The following is a 21,770-nucleotide window of genomic DNA, read 5'->3' as shown; positions in this document are numbered from 1 at the left end:
AAGCAGGCAAGTAATTAACAAGCCGGTCAAATGCAGCTGCCTTAATTCTGCTTGACTTTTGACCAAAACGTCTTTGAATCTCTGTGTGTGTGTGTGTGTGTGTGTGTGTGTGTGTGTTTGTGTGTGCACACATGTGTGCATGTAATTGTTTGTATGTGTGTGTGTGTGTGTGTGTGAGTTTTGCTTGTTTCTGTGGCTGTATGAATGTGTGTCACGAATACATTATCTTGCAGGCACATATCTGTGTAAGAGGCCTCGTCGTGTCTGTTGGTGGGATTCCTGTTATTCTCCATAATTTTCACAGACGCTGTGTTTGTGTGTTTGTTTGTTCGTCTCATTTCCGTGCCGCAGGCGTGGGTTTCTCCGGGGACTACTCGGAGTACTTTGGTCTGCAGGTGGATGAGGACTCCCTGGTCTACCTGATGCTTGCCAACCATATGCTGCACACTCTCTTTGAGGACTGCATCACCATAGCGGAGGTAATCTCGTCTTTATCCAGGCAGAAATCCATCGCATTGTTTACGTCCGTCCCAGTCACGCATGTTCTGCTGCGATAGGAGCCAGAGCGGAGCTGGCCAGGTTCTGGGTCGGATTTGGGCCAGAGCTGGACTGGAACGTGGGACATATAGGCTGTGCATACAACGTACACGGTGTAGAACTCCTGCTCTCATACTCTTCATGAATAAACACACACACACACACACACACACACACACACACACACAAATACATACATACACACACACACACACACACACACACACACACACACACACACACACACACACAAACATACAGAGAGGGAGGGAGAGCACCTTCAAACTCCCTCTCCCACTGACATGCAGCAGATGTTTATTGTAGTAGGGATGGAGGGTAGTCTCTGCTTTTATGGTTATTTGTTTTTGAATGTGTTGTATTCAATGACTCTATGTGGGTCTATCTCTGTTTGTGCTCTCATATGAAGGAACACACACACACACACACACACACACACACACACACACACACACACACACACACACACACACACACACACACACACACACATACACACACACACACACACACAAACATACTCCAACTTACTTAGAATCCGACACACCCAAGCAAACTGCAGTGGTGACAACTATGGCTCCTAGTTGTACCACCGTAAAGGCGAATTAACCTCTACAGCCACACGCACACAATACATTCAATTACTCCAGCGTGACACTGTCTCCAACCATGATTAATGAAAGCACTTACTGTCCTCGTTACTATTTCCCTCCTAGCCTGGTAATTAATGAACAACATTCGGGCCTAATGGCATTTTGCTGTTGTTTGGATATGTGTTTCCTTAAATGGGATTTTTTTTTCCTGTCCTCCCTCTGTCTCTCTTTCTTTCTCTCTCTCTATGTCTCTCTCTCTTTCTTTTATTCCTGGCAGAACTGTATGACACACTATAGGTGGTGATGTCATTGACGCCCCACTTGTAAATACAGTGCAGGGGTTGGGGGGGTTCCTTGGCTCCTCTAGGGTTGGCGGTGCGTTCATTACACTGCCTCAGACCAAGGAGAGGCCAGGGTCACTTTGCCCTGAGTGAATGAATGCAGTCCTGTGCATTTGCAGCCCTTTGCCTGAGCCAGTGGGCATGTTTTGTTTTTCTATCCGAGCCAGCCTGCTCTTCAGGGAAAAACTACAGTGTGTTTATGCACTCTCAAGGGTCTGTGATCAGCGGCGTTGCTGGAGGTGTTTGATTGTATGAAGTATACATGAAGCTGTGATGCCTCCAGGATCACAGATATGCCCTCAAGAGGTGTGTGTAGTTTTATCTTTACTGAGACAAGAATGGAATGCAATCCTATTTTGATGTACTGTAAACACAAGTGGTTGCAGTCTCATAGTCAAAAGCATGAGCGGTATGTGGTAGCTCGTACACTAGACACAAAAAATGGAAATGTTAGTGGTTGCATTGACATGAGACATGGAGCTTGTGTGTGTGTGTGTGTGTGTGTGTGTGTGTGTGTGTGTGTGTGTGTGTGTGTGTGTGTGTGTGTGTGTGTGTGTGTGTGTGTGTGTGTTTATTCCCCTGGGAGCACTCAACTGTAACATTTCCCTTCTGGTGGCCAGGAGATTCTCCCAGTTGTAGCTGTCAAAACACACACACACACACACACACACACTGTGCACCTCTTTCTACTGCCCAAGATGATTGTCCTTGTGGCAGTGAAGAGATCTGGTCAAGTCGTTTAATAATAGAGGATCGAGCTGGATGGCCCCCGAGGTCAGCTCCAGCCAGTATGTGAGAAAGTCTGCTTCTACTGCTGCTGTGTGTGTGTGTGTGTGTGTGTGTGGGTGTGTGTGTGTTGAACCCTCAACTCTACCCTCTCCCTGGAGCAAGCGTCATCATCAGACACGACGGACAGCAAAAAGCGAGCGTGTGCGTGTGCATGTACTTTTGTGTGTGTGTGTGTGTGTGTGTTTGTGCGTGTTACTTATCTTATTAAATGTTGGTTGACTGTTCTCTCTCTAGGATGTGTCCGGGATGCCAGCCCTTTGCCGTCCGGTGACTGAGGGAGGCTGCGGGTTTGACTATCGTCTCGCCATGGCCATCCCAGACAAATGGATCCAGGTAGGCCCGCCCTTTCTTTTACCGTAATTTCACAGCTATTATCCACGGTTTACACATTGATTTTCTGTAGCCCTGTACTTAATACCCAGGGGCAGCATATGATTTCTTTTGCACCAGCCACATCCATAATACTACACTGCTCGTCTGCTTGAAAGCCCTTTTGTGCTCAGGCACAGTGACACTGGACATGGGCATGGATGATGTGGTACTTTTCACACGGCCATTCACATAAACATACACAGTTTCTGTCTCTTTCTCTTTCTCTTCCATTTCCTACATACATATGCCCAGTAATAAACACATTAAAGTGGTCATAGTTAGCATACTCTCCATACTTGCCATAATGAATTGGAATGAGGGTCGTAATGCAAAACTCAGTGAGTGAATTCATGGAGCGTGTTTTTTCAGCCTGTGTCTCCAAGCATGGTATCAGGCGTTCCCCAACTTTCTGTTTTGCCTGCTAACAAGCTGTCACCTTCTTTGCTTTGCTTTCTGACAGTTTCCTTTATAGCGGGTGGCTTCCTTAGATGGTTGTTATTGTCTTATTTGGCCCTAGCATGATTGTCTCACAAAGGAAAGAAAAAAGCAGATGTCTCTCTCTCTCTCTCTCTCTCTCTCTCTCTCTCTCTCTCTTTTCTCTCTCTCCTTTCCTTTCCTCCTCTCTCTCTCTCTCTCTCCCTCTCTTTCTCTCTCTCTTGCTTTGCTCAGCTCTCCTCTCCTCCCCTGCTCTAAACCCAGTGATGTCATGCATTAGTTCCACCTCTTGGTTCAGCAATTGAGGTAATTAGCCAATCCAGATGGCTGAAGTAAAATACAGTGGGGGGAGTTTGGACTAGCAGGACACGGGCTACTCTCCTCTGGCTTCAAAAATAAAATAAAAGTAATTAGTGGAGCAGCAGTGCACCTGGGCAAAGGGGCTGCACTGCAGTGACCCTTCCTGCTATTCCAGATGTGAGGTGCACACTAATCCGACTAAAGATCTCCGTTCATCCACTGACCCTCCAGCACCCTTCCACCCTCTCGGCTCCCCTCCTCATCCATGGCCCGGTGTGGTGAACTGTCAGGGAGGCGCCTGCTTGATCAATGGAGCACCTTCGAATCAGAGGCAAGCAGCGGGTCTAATAATGTGTAAGGGACCAGGGGGTGAGGTGTCCAATACCTGACAGTCCACTCAATCACCTTAAGCTGTGGAATGTTCTGGCAAATACCACCCCCTCCCTCCCATCCCCACCCCAAGAAAGAAAAAAACACATGTTCAGGCAGTAATTGTTGGCATGCCCATACTGAAGAGCTGTGTTCTCCACCGGGAGTGTGAGGGTTTGTACATACAGAGGCAGGGTGAGGCCTGCAATTGTGTGTGTGTGTGTGTGTGTGTGTGTGTGTGTGTGTGAGTGTGTGAGTGTGTGTTATGCGTGTGTGTGTGTGTGTGTGTGTGTGTGTGTTGTGAGTGTGCGTGTGTTTGTGTGTGTGTTTGTGTGTGCGTGTGTGTGTGTGTTTGTGTGTGTTTGCCAGAGAAGCTTGGGGTGTAAGCAAACGCTCAGAGATGCGCTTACCGCATGATGAATTCAGAAGCCACAGGGGGCCACTGCAAAGGAATGCTCACAGCCACCCTCCTCCTCTCGGCCCAGCAATCTGTCTGCTTACATAGGTGTAACATTTACCACAAAAAAGAAAAGAAAAATTAATAACTTTTTCACTTTTTTTATTTTTCCTTGGAGTATATCAGACCACCTTTGTTTCCAGGAGCTTTAAAGATTTTCTGTTCATCTTTGTAAGCAGAAATTTAAAACATCGCACAGTGCAGTCGTCGCTAGTGTTGAATTAGGTAGGTGTGCTTCATTTAGCCGATGTATTGATCTGTCTTTTGATGGTTACACAGGGGCTTTTTTGCAGTTAGTATTCAATGGAGCATGCTTCATTAGAAGTGTTCTGTGGGTATTTTCTTTAATCATTTTGTATTTTCAGAGTTTCACTTCAAACAGTCTCGCACTGCTCGGCTGTTAATGTGCCTATGCATATTCATGGAGGAAAAAAAGAACGATCCAGCCTGCTTTTCAAAAGCTGTGAGAAAACACACACACACACACACACACACACACACACACTTTCATGGCCAGACTATGTTATTCTTTCCCAGATAACCGTTTCCTGCTTTTTAAATTAAGCAGTTAAACTTTTTTCATATTTCTTTCAGGGAACTTGCCACCACCAACAACTACTTTTCACATTGTTTTGTAGTGTCAGGGCACTGTGAAGTTTCTAGAAGACTAAATCTGCAGTGGTAGTGAGTTGGCAAAGAACGGGGTGCTGTCCTTCAGTACCATATGTGTTTTAATGAGGAGAAATTGTGCCCTATGCCGCTCAGATGCTATACTTAACAAAAGCCACAGTGAAATGCTTTCTCTCTCTCTCTCTCTCTCTCTCTCTCTCTTTCTCTTTCTCTCTCTCTCTTTCTTCCTTTTCCTCTCTCTCTCTGCCTTTCTCTTTATCTGTCTATCTATCTATCTATCTATCTATCTTTCTATCTATCTCTCTATATCTTACTTTATACCATAGCTTTTACCATATAGAAGCATATGCAGAAAAGCACGTCATATGTTATTGTACACACCCTCTTTTTCTCCGACCCCCTCCTGTTCTGTTCTTTTCTTCTCTCCGCTCCCTCTCAGCCTCACGCCTGCCCACCATTTCTAAATGTACCAAATGTGAAGAGGCCATGTAATGGGTTAGTATTTAACTGGGCAGCAATTGAATTAATGGAACAGTCCATTTTTTTTTTGTTCTTTTATTTATTTTATTTTTTATTTTCCCCGAGCTCTCCCGTTCCGAACCTTCTCCCATCTACATTTAAGTGCTTCTTGCCAGGATTAGTAATTATGAGCATCTATAATGGGCTACCTGAATTAGCCCCAGGTCTTGCTGTAAAAAGGGACTAATACTACTTTACGAGCCTTTCCCCTCTACTTTTTTCACTTTTCCCTATAAGCCAAAGGCCACTTTTCCTCATGTTCATTTATCCAGCCGCTTTTTGCCATGTTCATTAATCTGAGGCCATACCAGTGAAATTCTTTTTTTTTAATCACCATTCCTCAATGATGCAAAGATCTCTTCTTTGTTGTTTGAAAGTATTTTTTATACATTTTCAAAAATTTGGTACTGTTGCAGTACTTTTGGTGAACTGTACCTGTACTCTTGCAGTTCCTTGGAGGTGCAATTCTAGTTTTTTTTATGCTTTTCTGTTCACATCGCAGTATGCACTAACTTTTCGTTTCCTATAGCGCTGTAAATTATGGATGAAAGTCGGGCTATGTGTGCCAACTTTAGTGTTGTCATTTGCATATGCTGGTCCAAGGTCAAAACTCTGTGCGTTTGATTTCCTATGGATTGAGAGAGGGAGAGAGACAAAGAGAGAAAAAGAGAGGGGAGTGTGTGCAGAGTAAGACTAGAGCAAAGAAAAGATAAAGAGAGAGAGAGAGAGAGAGAGAGAGGCAATGCTGAGGGAATGAGAGAGAGGACCAGGGAGAGAGGGAGATGCAGGCCAGTGTGTAAGCCCTAGCCCTGACCTTTCTCCTCCCCTCCTGGAGCATTCTGGAAGTCTAGGTCAGTCCGACACTCTCCTGACCCCACAGCTCGACACCGACCTGGAAGTGTGTTTGTGCAGCTCCATTCGCATTGATTTCTTGTTCCCCTCCTCTCTCTCCACCCACAAGCCTGCAATTTTCACCTGGGTGGCCACATACATTCAGCTCCTCCACAAAGACGAACTCCAGAGCTTCTTCGTGTGTGTGTGTGTGTGTGTGTGTGTGTGTGTGTGTGTGTGTGTGTGTGGTGTGGACCCACGCCTAAACTGCTGTGTGCACAGTATTTTCAAAGTCTCACTGATGTGCATGTTTATAAAGTCTCAACACAGTTTGTAATGCTTTCCCTGATTATAAATGATGGATGCGGAGCAGAATTCTAAATAGATAATATGTACTATTTGCAATGGACTATTGCACTTATTTTGACGTTGTTTCATCAGTATAACTTAGTAATGGCTAAAAGCATGCCCATGCTTAGTTCTTTTCAAATACAAAACTGCACTGAATAGACAAACATGTATAATGTAATTTCGTTACACTGCACCATTGTACCATTTCTTTTCTTGAAAAAAGGAATTGACTACACTTCTCACCATCACCCTTTTATATTATAAGAGAAAAAGATGCTGCAGCGGTGGCCTTTTGTGCTGTGGTCACTCAGAGTGTTTTTGTATGTGTGTGTGTTTGTGTGTGTGTGCATGTGCGTATGTGTGTGTGTGCGCTGCTCTCATCCCTCACGCTGGGAAACCTCCGTGCATCGTTAATCAACCCCGCCTGCCCAGTCGGACACTGCCAGCCCCTACCTTGTGCCGGCCGCACCGGGCTCTGTGCGCAGGGCGGATCCGCAGACTTTGCCCGAGCTGACCCTCCCGCTTTGGCCTCGCTTCACTGGTCAAGCGTCTCGCCAATCGAACCACCCCCCAATCACCCCTCACCCCCTCTGGTGCCCAGGATGTGTCTGCTGCACTCTCTGCCTGCCTTTCCGGCACATTCCACCAGAGAACGGGTTCTGGTCTGGCAGCCCTTTGTTTGTTTGTTTGTTTGTTTGTTTGTTTGTTTGTTTGTTTGTTTGTGTGTGTTTGTATTTGTCTGTTTGGAGGTGGTGTTGCTCTGTTTGTATGGGGGCTTTTTGCATTCATTTTTCACAGAACACCGCTTCGGATGCAATATGTGTTTGATTCTGTTACAGTATCCTTGTCAAGTTTTAGACAAGCAGAAATTTGTTGGGTTTGACATTTCAAATCGTAGTCTGTTTATTCAGGGGTGGCATAACTTGAACTTGTGTGGTGGACCGTAATGCTTGCCATGCTGTGAGGCCATCTAGGGATATGTGAGTGTGTGTATGTGTGTGGTTGTGTTTATTTGTGTGTGTGTTTGTGTGTGTACGAGGGTGGTCGTTTTTTTTTCTTCACTGGATGGCACAGCCTCCACACAGCTTGTCAAATGGTGAGCTGGCCGTCCATTACGCCAAACTCCCTGGACTGGGCTGCTCTCGGCTTCTGATGCCACCCCCCCCCCACACACACACACCCCCACACACACACACACACACACACACACACACATACACACACACACACACACACACACACACACACTTCTCCCATCTGTTTAAAAGTCCTCATGTCAAGTACTGTTAGAGCTGCAAGAATATGGTCAGAGACGACCGCCAGCAGAGGGCTGAGGACAGGCGCGGAAAGTGACCTCCTGATCAGCCGTCTAGCCTGTAAGCTGGGGGTTTTGACGTCTTGTCACTTTAGAGCGGTAGAGGAAGGGCCGTTTTCTTCAGTCCCTTCTGTTTCTGTGGCTCTGGTCTCCCCTGTGGCGGGCCACTGCTAGTGCATGTTGATGTGGATGTGGATTTAATTCCACTGCCCTTGACTTAACGTGACTGATTACTATGAGTTGTTTGTCGTCTGTGTGTGTACATGGACAATCCCTGTGTGTGTGTGTGTGTGTGTGTGTGTGTGTGTGTGTGTGTGTGTGTGTGTGTGTGTGTGTGTGTGTGTGTGTATGTGTGTGTGTGTGTGTGTGTGTGTGTGTGTGTGTGTGTGTGTGTGTGTGTGTGTGTGTGTGTGTGTGTGTGTGTGCGTGTGTGTGTGTGTATGTGTGTGTTTAGCCACAGTTTGTGTGTGTGCGTGAAAAATGAAGATGCATGTGTAACAAGGCAGGCAGATAAGGATGTGGTAACAAGGCAGGCAGATAAGGAGTGCGGCGCAAGTTTGCGTGATTGTATCTTATTACGCCCATAAAGCGTTGTCACTCCAAATGGATAACGGCAGCCAGGCCCTCTAATTTAGCACGGGGCCCTAGCCTGCAGCCAGCCCAGATTGAAATGTAATGGAAACAATTAAAGGCTCTGAAGGCAACAAGGCCTCGCCACCATCTCCACAAAGGACAAAGGGGGAGGAATCAGCGGGACTCTCACACTCCCTCCACACACAGCTCACTCGCTCAGCCACACACACACACACACACACACACACACACACACACACACACACACACACACATTCTATTGTGGGACTCTCACACTCCCTCCACACACAGCTCACTCCACACATACAGCCCACTCACTCAGCCACACACATACACACACACACACACACACACACACACACACACACACACACACACACACACACTGTGTGATGCACATTCACACACACACACACACACACACACAAACACACATGTGATGTTTTTTTTTAGCACATTTTTCTCTCTCTCTCTCAGGCACAGCACTAACAGCTCTTCAGTCATTACAAACACACACACACACACACACACACACACACACACACACACACACACACACACACACACACACACACACACAGTCAACTCAAATTCATAGATATTTCTTCAACAACATTTGATGGAGAGATATGATGTTGGCATATTCTTGAACAAAATATTTTTTTTAACACCAGTTTTTTTTTACTCTCTAGAGCAGAGCACTAATAGCTGTTAGTCATTCATTTACAGTCCTACAGTGTCTTTGCATTCAGGAATTTATCGCATAGTGAAGAGCTTGAAACAAATCCTTGAGTAAAAGACTGATGCAAATTCGGTAAAAGCACACGATGTTATTCCGTAAGCACCACGATGTTAGTCCATAAGCACCACGATGTTAGTCCATAAGCACCAAGTTTAGATCACATGACTCATCACATCCAGACTTTAACAAGGCCGAACATTCACGTTATCTCCAGACTGCCAGTGAGTGTAAAGAACTTTGTTGGCGTTGCATGCATCGGTTGTGAAGGTTGTGAAATGCCCTTGGACATTTTCAGCCAGTTGGAAATTGGACTAATTTTATTTTTAATTTTAATTTATTTTATTTATTAATTTGTTTGTTGTCTGTCTTGTATGTCTTGGTGTCAGATGCGCTGGCGACTCTGCCCGCTCGATCCGGCATCTTTTCGCGTTTGTTATTTCTTAAATGTAGTTCTATGTCTTGGTGTCGCGAGTGCTCTGGCAACTCGCAGCTCAATCCACTATTGTCTTTGTTAGTCTATATGTCAATGGCAATGTCTTAGCCTATATGTGGAGCGCTTTGGGTTGCACTCTGTGCACGTTAAATGCGCTATACAAATAAAACTGACTTGACTTGACTTGACATGCTGTGGCGCTAACTGGACAAGGGAATCCCTTCTGTCAACTTAGAGACTTATCACAGTCAGGAGATTTAAGTACTAATTTGATATTAGTTAGTTAGTTAAATCCATATGTCCCATCAGTCTAATGCCTAGCATTTTACATTGCGTTGATAAAGTTTATTTTATTACATGCGCTAAGTGTGGTAGTGCTTGCTTGCTGCACTAATATCATAATATCATTAGTGTTCCGTAATTAGTATTGTTAATGATGATAATGATTAAAATGGCTTAACTCAGAATATGTTTTTAGTGAGTAGTTGCCAGATTGCCCCCCCCTCCCTGCTCCCTTTAGCCATGTGTGCTCTGCAGGCTATTTTGTTACCTGAAACATGGCAACGTTTATCCCTCCTCATTTTGGGGTTTAATTGCCCTCCGAAGGGCTTCGGAGCTGTGTGCTGTGTGTTGATGGAGCCCTCCGTCAGACGCATAATAAGAGGATGTGTGTGTATGTGTGTGTGTGAGAGTGTGTGTTTGTGTGTGTGTGTGTGTGTGTGTGTGTGTGTGTGCGTGTGTTGGGGGTATTGGAGGGGGGCATCGAATGACAAAAAGATGAAGGATGTTTTTTGCAGTACTAATGCCCGAGGCTGACAACCCGTTAAGGGCACCAAGTTCATCCATCTCCATAAGTTAGAAAAAAACTAGTGTGGGGAAATATTGAGATGCGTGTGGGGGTTTAAGCTAAAGTGTCTGCAGGAGTTAGCCAGCATTCAGGTGTTGGCACATGTCAGTCAGTATGCCTATGCCATGTGATGGCACATGCCTGAATGCGATGGAATCACATATGTCTTTATGCAAAGTGATGGCATATGCCTATATGCAATGAAATGGCATACAGTTTTATGCAGAGTGATAGAGTATGCCTGTATGGCAACCTAATGGCATCTGCCCATATATAAAGTGATGGTGTATGGGTGTGCTGTGTGGCAGATTGTACGGAAACTGGAAGAGTCAGGCAGTGATGGGGGTTGGCAGTGACATTCTCCCCTGAGATATTCTCTGTGTTTTCTCTGTGTGGATTCTCAGTCTTCCTCTCTTTTTCTCATTCTGTCGTTCTCTCTCTCTCTCTGTCTCTCATTCTCTTGCTCTCCATTTCTCTCTGTCTCCCCCATTGTGTGGAAGGAGCGGGAGCTCGGTGAAGCCGTCCGGCTCCTGTGTTCCGCTAGACGATTCCTCTCCCTCAGGTGCAAGCTCTTCACTCACCGCCTAATTATCACGCTCGCCTCGCCACTCTACGCTTGCCCCCCACACACACACACACACACACACACACACACACAACCACCACATCACACTCTCACTCTCTCTCTCGCTTCCTCTCATTTCAACTCACTGTTGCCTCTCTGCTTCCCTCCCTCTCTCTATCCCCATATCTTTCCTTCCTTCCTCCCTCTCCCTCCATCCTTCCCTCCCTCCCTCTCTCTCTCTCTCCCCCTCCTGTCCTCTGGGTTGCCGGTGCGAGTGCGTGCGTGAGAGCGTGTTGATGACTGCTGGCGAGAGGCTAGTTTGCTCTGATGAAGTGGGCCATCAGTGCCACCCTCACACACACACACACACACACACACACACTCACACTCTCCGCTCTCAGGAGAGACACAGGAAGGGCTCGGGGCACAGCAGGGGTTTGGGACTGGACAAGGACACACTGCACCTCGCGGCCCACACACCATGCACTACTGCCAACGTTTGATTGCATCTACATCACCCCCTCCACCCCCCCATACACACACACACACGCATTTAAGTACCAGTTATCCTCAACGTGTTTTGCAGTGTTGCGATAAACAGGTTTTTATTTTTTGGTTTGTTGTCACATCTTTGTGGTTAATTATATATCGCGTTCCACAATTACGTTATGCGGCTTCATCTGATTGTGTGTTGCATAACTATACTGTTTACGTAAACACAATGGAGGCATGTCTGTGAATGTTTGAGTGTATTTTGATTTATTTATTTTCGTTGATTTTGCAGAGAAATTGATTAAAAATGTTCATATGGGCCGTTTGGCTCTCTACTTTCTGCTCCTCAAACACAAACGAGTTTGCGTGAGGGTGGTGGCCCGGTCTGACTCACCCGACACCTACAGTGAAGCACTCGTAGTCAGCACTTTCTGATTGTCGTCTTCACTTACACAGAAAGACAGAGTAGGGTGGAAGTAATGGGGGGGGGGGGTTGATAGATAGATAGAGAGAGAGAAAGAGGGAGGGGTGAGGATACAGCAAAAGAGTTGGGGAGGGAGATGGACAGGGCGGAGGCGGCCGAAGGCTGTTGGATGATTGAGACGGACAAAGATGGCATTCATTAACTGGCACATGGCACTTCGTTGTGGCCGTATTGATAGTGGCCCCTCCCATCCCCCTCCCCTCTTTGCCATTGATTGCCATGCCATCAAGTAATAGATAGGATCCCCTACCTGTCAGTCAGATGCCATCCGCAATCTCACCCTGCAGTCTTCCAATCTGTCACAGTGAAGGGCTTACCAGCCTCCTGTCAATCACGCTAGCTGCACATCTCATGCATTGTGGGCCCAGGGGGGGCATTGGTGGGATGGGGGGTGGCGTGGGTGTCGGGGGTTGGGGGGGGGGGGGTTGCAGATTGTATCCTAGTAACCAGGTCTTTTAGTTTGAGTGACTGCTGGATTCATAAGATGTGCCGCATGTTTATGAGAGGCCTTAGCCACACGGTTATTATGGCAAGTAAACAATGTGGTTATTCTCCAAGGAGAGGTGTGTGTGTGTGTGTGTGTGTGTGTGTGTGTGTGTGTGTGTGTGTGTGTGTGTGTGTGTGTGAGTGAGAGTATGTACGGGTGTGTGTTTCTGTTTTGAGCTTTGGAGATCCAAACATTTATTTATTTATTCCTTTGGAATTACTGGAATATAAATGTTGTCGAGGCATCTGAATGCATGGGAGAAATCCGGTGGGGTTTCTGTTGGTCTTGGATGCAGATGTTTGTTCTTGCCATCTCCCAAGAGAGTGTGTCTGTGTTCGTGTGTGGAACATGGTTCTCTCTGTTGACCAAAGGTGAGTTGTGTGGGCAGGTTGGTGTGTGTGTGTGTGTGTGTGCGTGTGTGCGTGTGTGTGTGTGTGTATATGAGAGTGTGTCTTTACTGGCTTGTAGCGGCGTGTAAGTAGCTGAGGAACGCTCCTGGTTGTTGGCTCAGGTGTGGGCGGAAAGAGCACAGAGGATATTGATTGAAATGGAGGGATGTTTTTTTGTGATTATTATCTCTTTTCTTCATCTCTTAGTGGAGGAATAGGCTTCACTTACAGTAGCCATGGTTACTCTATGCACCCTCTGCACACCACTTTCTTAACATTGACTCTCTCACCTCATTATTGGAGAGAAATTAAGAGTGAAATTTAACCTCGGCTGTAACTGTTTTGATTTGTTTTAGTTTCAGTGAACTTGTTTTGGCTGCCGATTTTGTGCCAATTTGGTGAAGGACAAATACCTTGTCTAGTACCTATTTTTCTGGTAGAACATTTTAAAACACAACAGTGAAACCCCAGCTGCAGCCGTGGCCTACTGGTTAGAGGTTCAGGCTTGTAACCGAAGGGTTGCCGGTTCGATCCCCGACCATTAGGAAAAATGTGGGAGGGGGAAGTGGTTGAGCACTGCTCTCCCATGCCCACATCCATGGCTGAAGTGCCCTTGAGCAAGGCACCTAACCCCTCACTACTCCCCGAGTGCCGCTGTAGCAAGGCAGCTCACTGCTCGGGGTTAGTGTGTGCTTCACCTCACTGTGTGCTCTGTGTGTTCCCTAATTCATGGATGGGATAAATGCAGAGACCAATTTCCTTGTATACGGAAGTATACAGTACTTACAGGCCTATAAACCAGATTTACATTACACATGGCAGTTTTGTCCGAGGGCTGTGTGTTGACAGAACAACTACTTCCAATGTGTGATTTGCTTTATGTGTAGTATTCTATGTATGCTGTGTGATTTGTCATCTGATATCCAGGTTAAAGTGTAATATGTGTGTAATATGTGTGCAGGTCAGTTTAATTCCATGAGACTCATAACCTCATGACTCATAACCTTAAGGTGATTTTATTTTATTTTCACATCATGTCTCACCATCAAGTTATTTTTTATCTTTATTTGGAAAAGCGCAATGTCTTTTTGTCCAGTCATCAGCCGGCAGGTATTTTCACAGAACAGGTGATTGACGTAGGCCTATATTCTTTGCTACAGAAGACGTGCCATTATTTCCTTCCCCTTTCCACTACTCCTCTGTGATACTGACCTTGGAATATATTAGCATTGAATAAAGGATGATTGATGCTAAACTGTGCCCGAGGAAGTCTGTATATAAAGAAAATGAGACCTGTGGTGATTCCAGGGGTGGAGAAACACCTGCAGGGGGTTCTGACAGAAGGATGGAACGTGATGCCAAGAACCGCGCACATGCTTGGAATACCATCATGAGGCTCATGGGCAAATGGGCGCCCTCCAAGTTCTTCAGGTTAAACACGAATGAACGACAGAGCAGGGGGAGGAAGAAAAAGAGGAACAAGAAAATGGCTTCAGTGTTTTTGAAAGCTATTTGCTCTCTCTCCTCCCCCTCTCTCTCTCTCTCTCTCTCTCTCTCTCTCTCTCTCTCTCTCTCTCTCTCTCTCTCTCTCTCTTTCTCTCTCTTTCCCTCTTTCTCAGATCATCAAAGAGTACAAGGACGAGGACTGGGACATGGGCAACATTGTGTACACACTGACCAATCGGCGGTACAGCGAGAAGTGCATAGCGTATGCGGAGAGCCACGACCAGGTACGGCGAGCGCGACCCCCATTTCACAGCCTCACAGGAGAGGAGCAAATGTAATCAATGAGTCATTTGGAATGGAAATTGGTGTCACTGCAGGTTAGGGAACACGTGGCAGAGTGAAATTAGAAATTAGCACATCCAGCGTTTGTTTGTATACATTCCACGAGATGAGGGAGTTGGAGTAAAAAAGAGTGTGTGTGTGTGTGTGTGTGTGTGTGTCGCAGGTGTGGGGGGTGCACACCGGTGTGTTTGTCTACTTGAGTAATGATTACCGCCACAGGTTATTCCTCGACTTGAGTGAATTCAGCGAGGAAGTGATTTCCTCTCCAGCTCTACCTCTCCCTTTTCCCCAGCCTGTCTCTTTCTCTTTCTCCCTCCCTCCATCCCTTCTCTCTCTCTCTCTCTCTCTCTCTCTTTCTCCCTCCCTCCATCCCTCTCTCTCTCTCTCTCTCTCTTTCTCCCTCCCTCCATCCCTCTCTCTCCCTCCCCTCCCTCCTCTATCTCTTAGGAAGTCAGTAAAAGTGCACAGAGCCACGTGTAGTCCAGCGGGTGCGGTGATTAATGCAAAGTGCCTCTTGATGAAAATGACCTTGTTTCAACCCCACCCCCGGCCTCCCCTTCACTTCCACCCCCACCTTCCCCGTCTCTACACCCTCCACGTCCACCAACCCAACCCCCCCACCTTGTCTCTTCTCTCCTGTCAACCAACCCCCCCCCCCCCCCCCTGCTGAGGTAGGCCCTGGTCGGGGACAAGACCTTGGCGTTCTGGCTGATGGACAAGGAGATGTACACCAACATGAGCTCCTTCGTTCCCATGACGCCCGTTATTGACCGCGGCATACAGCTCCACAAGATGATGCGGCTGATAACGCATGTGCTCGGTGGTGAAGGCTACCTCAACTTCATAGGTGAGTGTGGAGGGATCACCGCCATGTTATCTGATACTCGTCTCTATAAACTGGAAAGACTTAACTGTATCACAAGCCGTTTGTTTTCTCCTCGCTGCGTGCTCAGGCTTACCGATCTATAAAAATTCTATTATTTGCTGTGGTTGTAAGATGATGTTTCCTCCAACAGTTTTGCACTCTGATTAAATGCAAGTGTGAATTTATAAGTCGCAGACATGCAAGTGTGGTTTTGTCATGCAGCGTTTAATCTGGTTCTTGCCTTTACCAAATAATGAGATTCTTTCTTTTATCCATAACTTCACAACCTAATGGATGACACGATGCGACTGAAATCGATCAATATTCCGCATTCAAAGGTCAGAACACACTGTACACTAATAGGTTTCATAACAAAGGTGACATGGTGTTGTTTATCATGTTATATTAGATATGTTTTCTTTAATGAAAACTGTCCAGATAAACCTTTGCTTAATGAAAACTGTCCAAGTGAACCTTGAGGTTAACGGATACAGTGTCATCCAAGGCGATCACACAGGAGGATACAACGGCGTATAATTGCCATGTCATGTGCTGACCTGTGTGTTATACAGTGCTGCGTTGCACGACATAATCACTTTTTGTGTGATGTGATCCCCATCACCCTTGTCTATATGACAGCCCATTAGCAACTCTCGTAAGAGTTGCTAATGGGATGTTCTGGCTTCCCAGCGATGGCAGCCATTTTAAATTTTTAAACAGGCAAACTCATAAACATCTCCATCAGTCACAGCGGGTAAAGTGGAGTCATTCCTTGTCCCGCCTGGCCTGCCTTAGCATCGCAGCCAGCGCGGAGTGCTGCCGACCTCCAATCGATGGATGTGTGCTGGTGAGGCCGTTAACCCTTTGGTCTTGTCTTTCTGATTAAAAATAGATGATGCCCATGACCTGTGTTAGACCTGTAGAAACATGCCATCATCACACACACACACACCCACACACACACAGAGAGGCAGTCACAGTACAGTAACCTGCCTTTAAACAGTGTTCTAGCCCCACCTGGTGACTGGGTGTGCAGGTCATAGGGAACAGAGGTGCAGGTTCAGGTGGCTTCTACTGATCCACAGCGTGGGGCGTTCAGCTTCCTCCCTCCTCCTGATTAGCTGAACACCCTGATTAATCTGGTCTGGGATTAGGGGATGTGGTATGAGTTAGTGTAAGTGTGTATCTAAAATGTATGTACTGGCAACTCATAAACAGACAGGGAGATTCAGCACTAGTAATATTCTCTACCCATATGCCCAATGTACTAGATATCATTTGGATAGCCTTAGCTTTTATAGATAGGTTTGTATCAACAATCTATGAAAAATACCAGGTTTTGAGGCCATTTTGTTTTTTGCCGCTCCTCTCCTTTTCTTTTCTTCTCTCCTCTCTTCAATTTTTCCCTCAGGTGACCTTTACGCGGTCTGTCTCCGAGTGGTTGTCCTCTGCTGAAATCAGAGGGAATATGAGTACAGATGAACGGTCGGGTTGTTCCTCTCTTCTGCTTCTAACGCTCAGTCGATAGACCTTGAATTCGACGAGAGAGACCTGTTTCAGCTCACTCTTGAACATGCCGGAGCGAGACAGGCTCAGCCTCTGCTTTCTTTCTCCGAGAAACCTTCTATTGAGTTTGAAAGGGCTCTGACTTTTCAAAGCTTGTTTTGCTCTCCAAAAGTCAACCAGCAACGAGACATTGTTAAATCAGATTAGCGTTTATTGTCAATCTCTTTCACAAAAAAAAGAGAAGAACGGCTTGTAAAGGAGGCCGACCGGGAGACAGGCAGTCAACAACATTAATGGAAATGCCAAAGCCCGCCCTCTCCTCACAAAAGAGGGACAAGGAGGAGAAGTTTGGTAAATATGAAATGACATGTTGTGTCAATGGATCAATGGCTGTGGAGTCATTTAGCGGTGCTGAGCAAGAACAAATTGTTTGAGCAAGCAAATCAATTCGATCTGCTGGGCCCCAAAGAGGGCATGTCTGTTTACTCTCGGCCAATAGATGCTAAAAGGACACAGAGAGAATGCATACTTGTGATGCAGAGTGACACACACACACACACACACACACACACACACACACACACACACACACACACACACACACACACATGCACACGCGTTCACACACACACACACAGAGAGAGACACACAGACACTGTGAAGCTTTTCCCGGGTGTCATTGGCATTAAAACGCAGCGCAACGAAGTGCCCATGAAACGCTTCAGTGACTTTATCATTTGAGCCTCCGCTGGAAATAGAGAGTCCGTGAATGGACAGGACTTTTTTTATGTTAAAACCCGACCTTCAGAATGCGGTGAAAACTTTTAGATGACCTTGCATGAGCAGGTGGTTTGTAGCCATTTCCCCCCCTCTCTCTGTCCTTCACAGTAATTGAAAAAAAAGAAAGTCAGACATACACTCAACTAAGGGAAAGGGCGGAGGGCGTACTCTGTGGTACCCACCTACGGGGAATAAGCACTGACAGAAAGCGATTTGACTGCAACGTTTAATTGGACCAAAATCACCCACTTTTCCGTAATGAACCTACTCACTCTCCCCATTTTAACAATGTCTGTCCTTTTTCCCGGCCTCTGTGTTCAGTGACTCTGATTAGAGGCATATTTTCCCTGACATGATATGATTAAGTGGGACCTTTTTCGTGGCATTTATGATGATAAAAATGTGATTCTCTGATCACTGTCTGATACTCCCATTTAAAAACATGGCAATATGTTTAATCATTCCCAATCTGAATTGCCTTTTTAAATTTGATTCGTGCCAATCCCTGATGGTGTGTCGAGGCTTCATTTAAATGCATTTAAAACCACCCTTAGCTCTACCTGCTGTTGATTGCCTGAAGAAAGGATGGTGTCCTGGATCCAATAGTTATCTGGCACAAGATTTGAGATCTTTTTATCTCAACATGAAAAACTAGCACTGTAATATGTAGGGGTGATTTGTGTAGTATTTATTTTAATTAATGAAAATTAAAATAGGAATAGTTGGTCATACAATAAAATGTAATGCTAATGAAACTAAATGAAAAGTTAATTTGCTTTAGAAAGACCATGTCTGGAATGTTATTAGACCCATTAACAGAGACACATCAATAACTCTGTTAATACCATGTTAATACCCTGTTAATACCATGAATGTCACTTTTAATAACATGCTCAAGCAAGTGGCACAATACACATCCATTCTTTATACAAAACAATTTGGGTTTGGCTCTTTCTCCATAGCATGCAGATTTGTCCAACACCCCTTGGAAATCAGGGGCAAGATTTGAAGAAAAACAGAAGCTTCAATTTTGCCTTTTGTATGTGCATGGAATGATTGATATGAAAAAGTCTTAAATCCAAATTCATTACTCTATGCTGTTCATCACAAGTATACCCAATTACCTATGTCATTGCCCACTGTAGATTTTGCACAGCCACGTGGACAACCAGTTCCTAGCTGTTGAAAGAAAACTCCAAAACTCTTTTGATTTGATTGCTCTATTGCTGTCCCAATCTAATATGTGAAAGATTGCCTTGTGAGATTGCCACAAAGGTGACTCACGGAAAGTAATGTGTTTTTCAGCGATGTTATGTTTTTGCGAGAACTTCAGAAAAGTTTGGTTGAAGTCATAATAGCAACTATAATTACCATCTAAAACATCTTTGTATTTCTTCTAGCTTTGTTTTTTTAAACTTTATTTACTCAATATTGGACTTGCTGTGTTCGTGTGTAGGCCATAGTTGTCGTCCTCCTTGGAGTCCTACAGCCACAAATCTGACAGTAATCCCATAATGTCTTATAATTGGTGACAGCAAGGACGCTGTACACAGGGACCACTGGAGCATCGTTGTTGAGGCCATGCAGACAAAATGCAGTGAGTGGGAGAAAATGAGGCGTGTCTTATGTTTAATTAAACAGTGCCAAAAGAGATGTGGAGTCCCTCAGGGAACCCACTAGGCCCTCTCCACTTTAATTAACAGTCCGATTAAATCACTGACTGGAAAACGGCAAGTAAACAACACTGACTTTCTGTGTCTGTGTGATGAAGATGCACCCGTCTCTGAAGATTATGGAGTGACCTTCTTGTCCTTTTAGCTGATGTGGTTCAGATGTATTTTGAGGCCAATATGGTGTATTGTATAGAGGCTGCTCAGCATAATTGCTTGTATTGCTTCTGACTTACAAACACCAAAAGGCAACCATATTATCCATGTGGCATTACATTTTATAAGTAGATGTTTCATCCAAGAATAGCATTTCTCTGACTATGTCTGTCTGTAATGCGTGCTTTTATGAGTCATGAGAACATTGTGTGTGTGTGTGTGTGTGTGTGTGTGTGTGTGTGTGTGCAGAGTGGAGTGTATGGGAGCTGGTACACTCATCACGGTAGCGCAGAGAAGAGTGGCTCTTCTTGGCCTTCCCTCTGAGGCTTACTTTATTCTCAGTTTGCTAGGAAAGGCATCTTAGCCAGCAACGCAACACCCCCCCCCCCCCCCCACACACACACACACACACACACACACACACACACACACACACACACGGAAATTCCAGCTGTGTCAGACCTCAGACTGTCGGCTTTGCCTTCGGAGATACTTCTGCCTACTTCTGCCACCAGTCAAACAACAGAGCCCCGGGCCGCCCTCTGTCTGCGCGCTTGCTGTTGACAGGGCCCCCGATGTGTCGGCGCGCTCGGAACCCAGCAGATGGCCGGCGCCTCGGCGCCCACCTCCTCTGTATTTACACACCCCGAGCAGCCGCGGCCGCAAGCCGTTTCTGACGACAAAATCAAATCAGATAGTGAATGCGTGTGCGACGTCCTGCAATGTGGACTCACGCCCCAAATGATGTTTACATCCACGCACAAGTGTGTCTCTGCGGTGTCCATAGTGGTAAATATTTCCGTTCCCCGAGGGACTGGTGAGTACCCAGCTCCTGCTGTGGCTGTTATTGTCAGAACTGGCTGGTTATCTGCCCATTTCCATATTGTTTTGATATTTTTAGTCAGTGTCGAGGGATAACTTGCAGATACAAACCAAAAGGACAGTTTTCAACTCCCTGTCTCCTTGTTTCTTAGATTTTTTTCCCCCTCCATCACTTGTGCATCCACATCCATGTTCTTGCTCTTTCTCATTCTTTCTCTGTTGTGATACTTCTTCAACACTCCTAATTCATAAGTGCCTGTTTGGTCTTGAGGCTGCAGCTCACCACTCAATGCGTCTTTTACAGCCTGCTAATGTTGTTCCTTAGAGTGTCTGTCACTCCTCAACTGCCCTGCCTCATCCTGTGTCTCTTTCTTTCTCCTTCATATCTCTCTTTTCCTTCTTTCCTTTCCTCTTTCTTTCTGTCTTTCTTTCTTTCCCTCGCCTGTTGAATAAACAGGCAACTTAATTTCTATTGTTTTAGTCCTCCCCGGCACTACCAGCTCATCCACCACCCTGCCCCCCCCCCCCACCCCCCCTTTGTCAGCAAGTTTCTCTCCTCCTCTAAAATTCAATTACCCCTGCTGTTGTGTTATGATGTCAGGGTGCCAGCCGATGACTGATTCATTATCTCATCTGGCTGCCTGACGCGGCTGTCGCCACAGTCCATCGGCTTGTTCGGCTGCACGGACACGCTTCTGCCCACACTCGCACCGTGGCTGCCGCTGCTCCTGCTGAAAGCTTTCCTTTTCTCTTGCACTCTTCCTCCTCCTCCTCCTCCTCCTCCTCTTCTTATCCTCCTCTGCCTCTGCCATGCATTCACTCCAACACTAGTCTTTGTCGCGTCTCTGCTGTTTAGCTCTCGTATGGTTCTCCTCCCTCCAGACGCTTTTTGGACTGCAAGGCTTTCCGTACACTCATCACAAACGCATAATCGGCATTGTTTGGGTTTCTGTTTGATGGGGGGCAGAGGTTACACATCTGAGCTCAAGGCATCAGAGTTGATCTACTCCCACAAAGCGTGGCGTACACCCATGCGTCTCGAAATCCCATGCAGCATTCATTACCACACATGAGGAGGTTTCAAAAGGTGAGGATCCCTCATCGGGTGTTTCAACCTCCTTGACAAGATAGTGATCAAATGTATTATACAAAAAAAGGAAAAAAAAAAAGCTTCACTTATTTATTCACTCGGAGCCTTGATGGCGTTTCACGCTCATTGTTGCGAAAGTGTTATAAATATTTTGTGGTGAATTAATTCTGCATACATCTTATGCAAATGAATCGAAGTGATGC

General features: G+C 45.8%; 1 protein-coding gene across 1 annotated transcript in view; it reads left to right on the top strand.

The window, feature by feature from the left end:
* The window catches only part of gbe1b (glucan (1,4-alpha-), branching enzyme 1b), a 102,510-nt gene that overhangs the window by 43,380 nt on the left and 37,360 nt on the right, over positions 1-21,770 (top strand). The window contains exons 9-12 of the mRNA XM_048264580.1: positions 352-479; positions 2,513-2,611; positions 14,510-14,620; positions 15,354-15,525. Coding sequence (XP_048120537.1) covers positions 352-479; positions 2,513-2,611; positions 14,510-14,620; positions 15,354-15,525 — 510 coding nt within the window. The remainder of the gene's footprint in view (positions 1-351; positions 480-2,512; positions 2,612-14,509; positions 14,621-15,353; positions 15,526-21,770) is intronic.

The sequence above is a fragment of the Alosa alosa genome, chromosome 15 (assembly GCF_017589495.1).
Source record: "Alosa alosa isolate M-15738 ecotype Scorff River chromosome 15, AALO_Geno_1.1, whole genome shotgun sequence".
NCBI classification, from domain to species: domain Eukaryota; kingdom Metazoa; phylum Chordata; class Actinopteri; order Clupeiformes; family Clupeidae; genus Alosa; species Alosa alosa.
The sequence above is the reverse complement of the archived record's forward strand: the minus strand, read 5'-3'. Positions and strand labels throughout refer to the sequence as shown.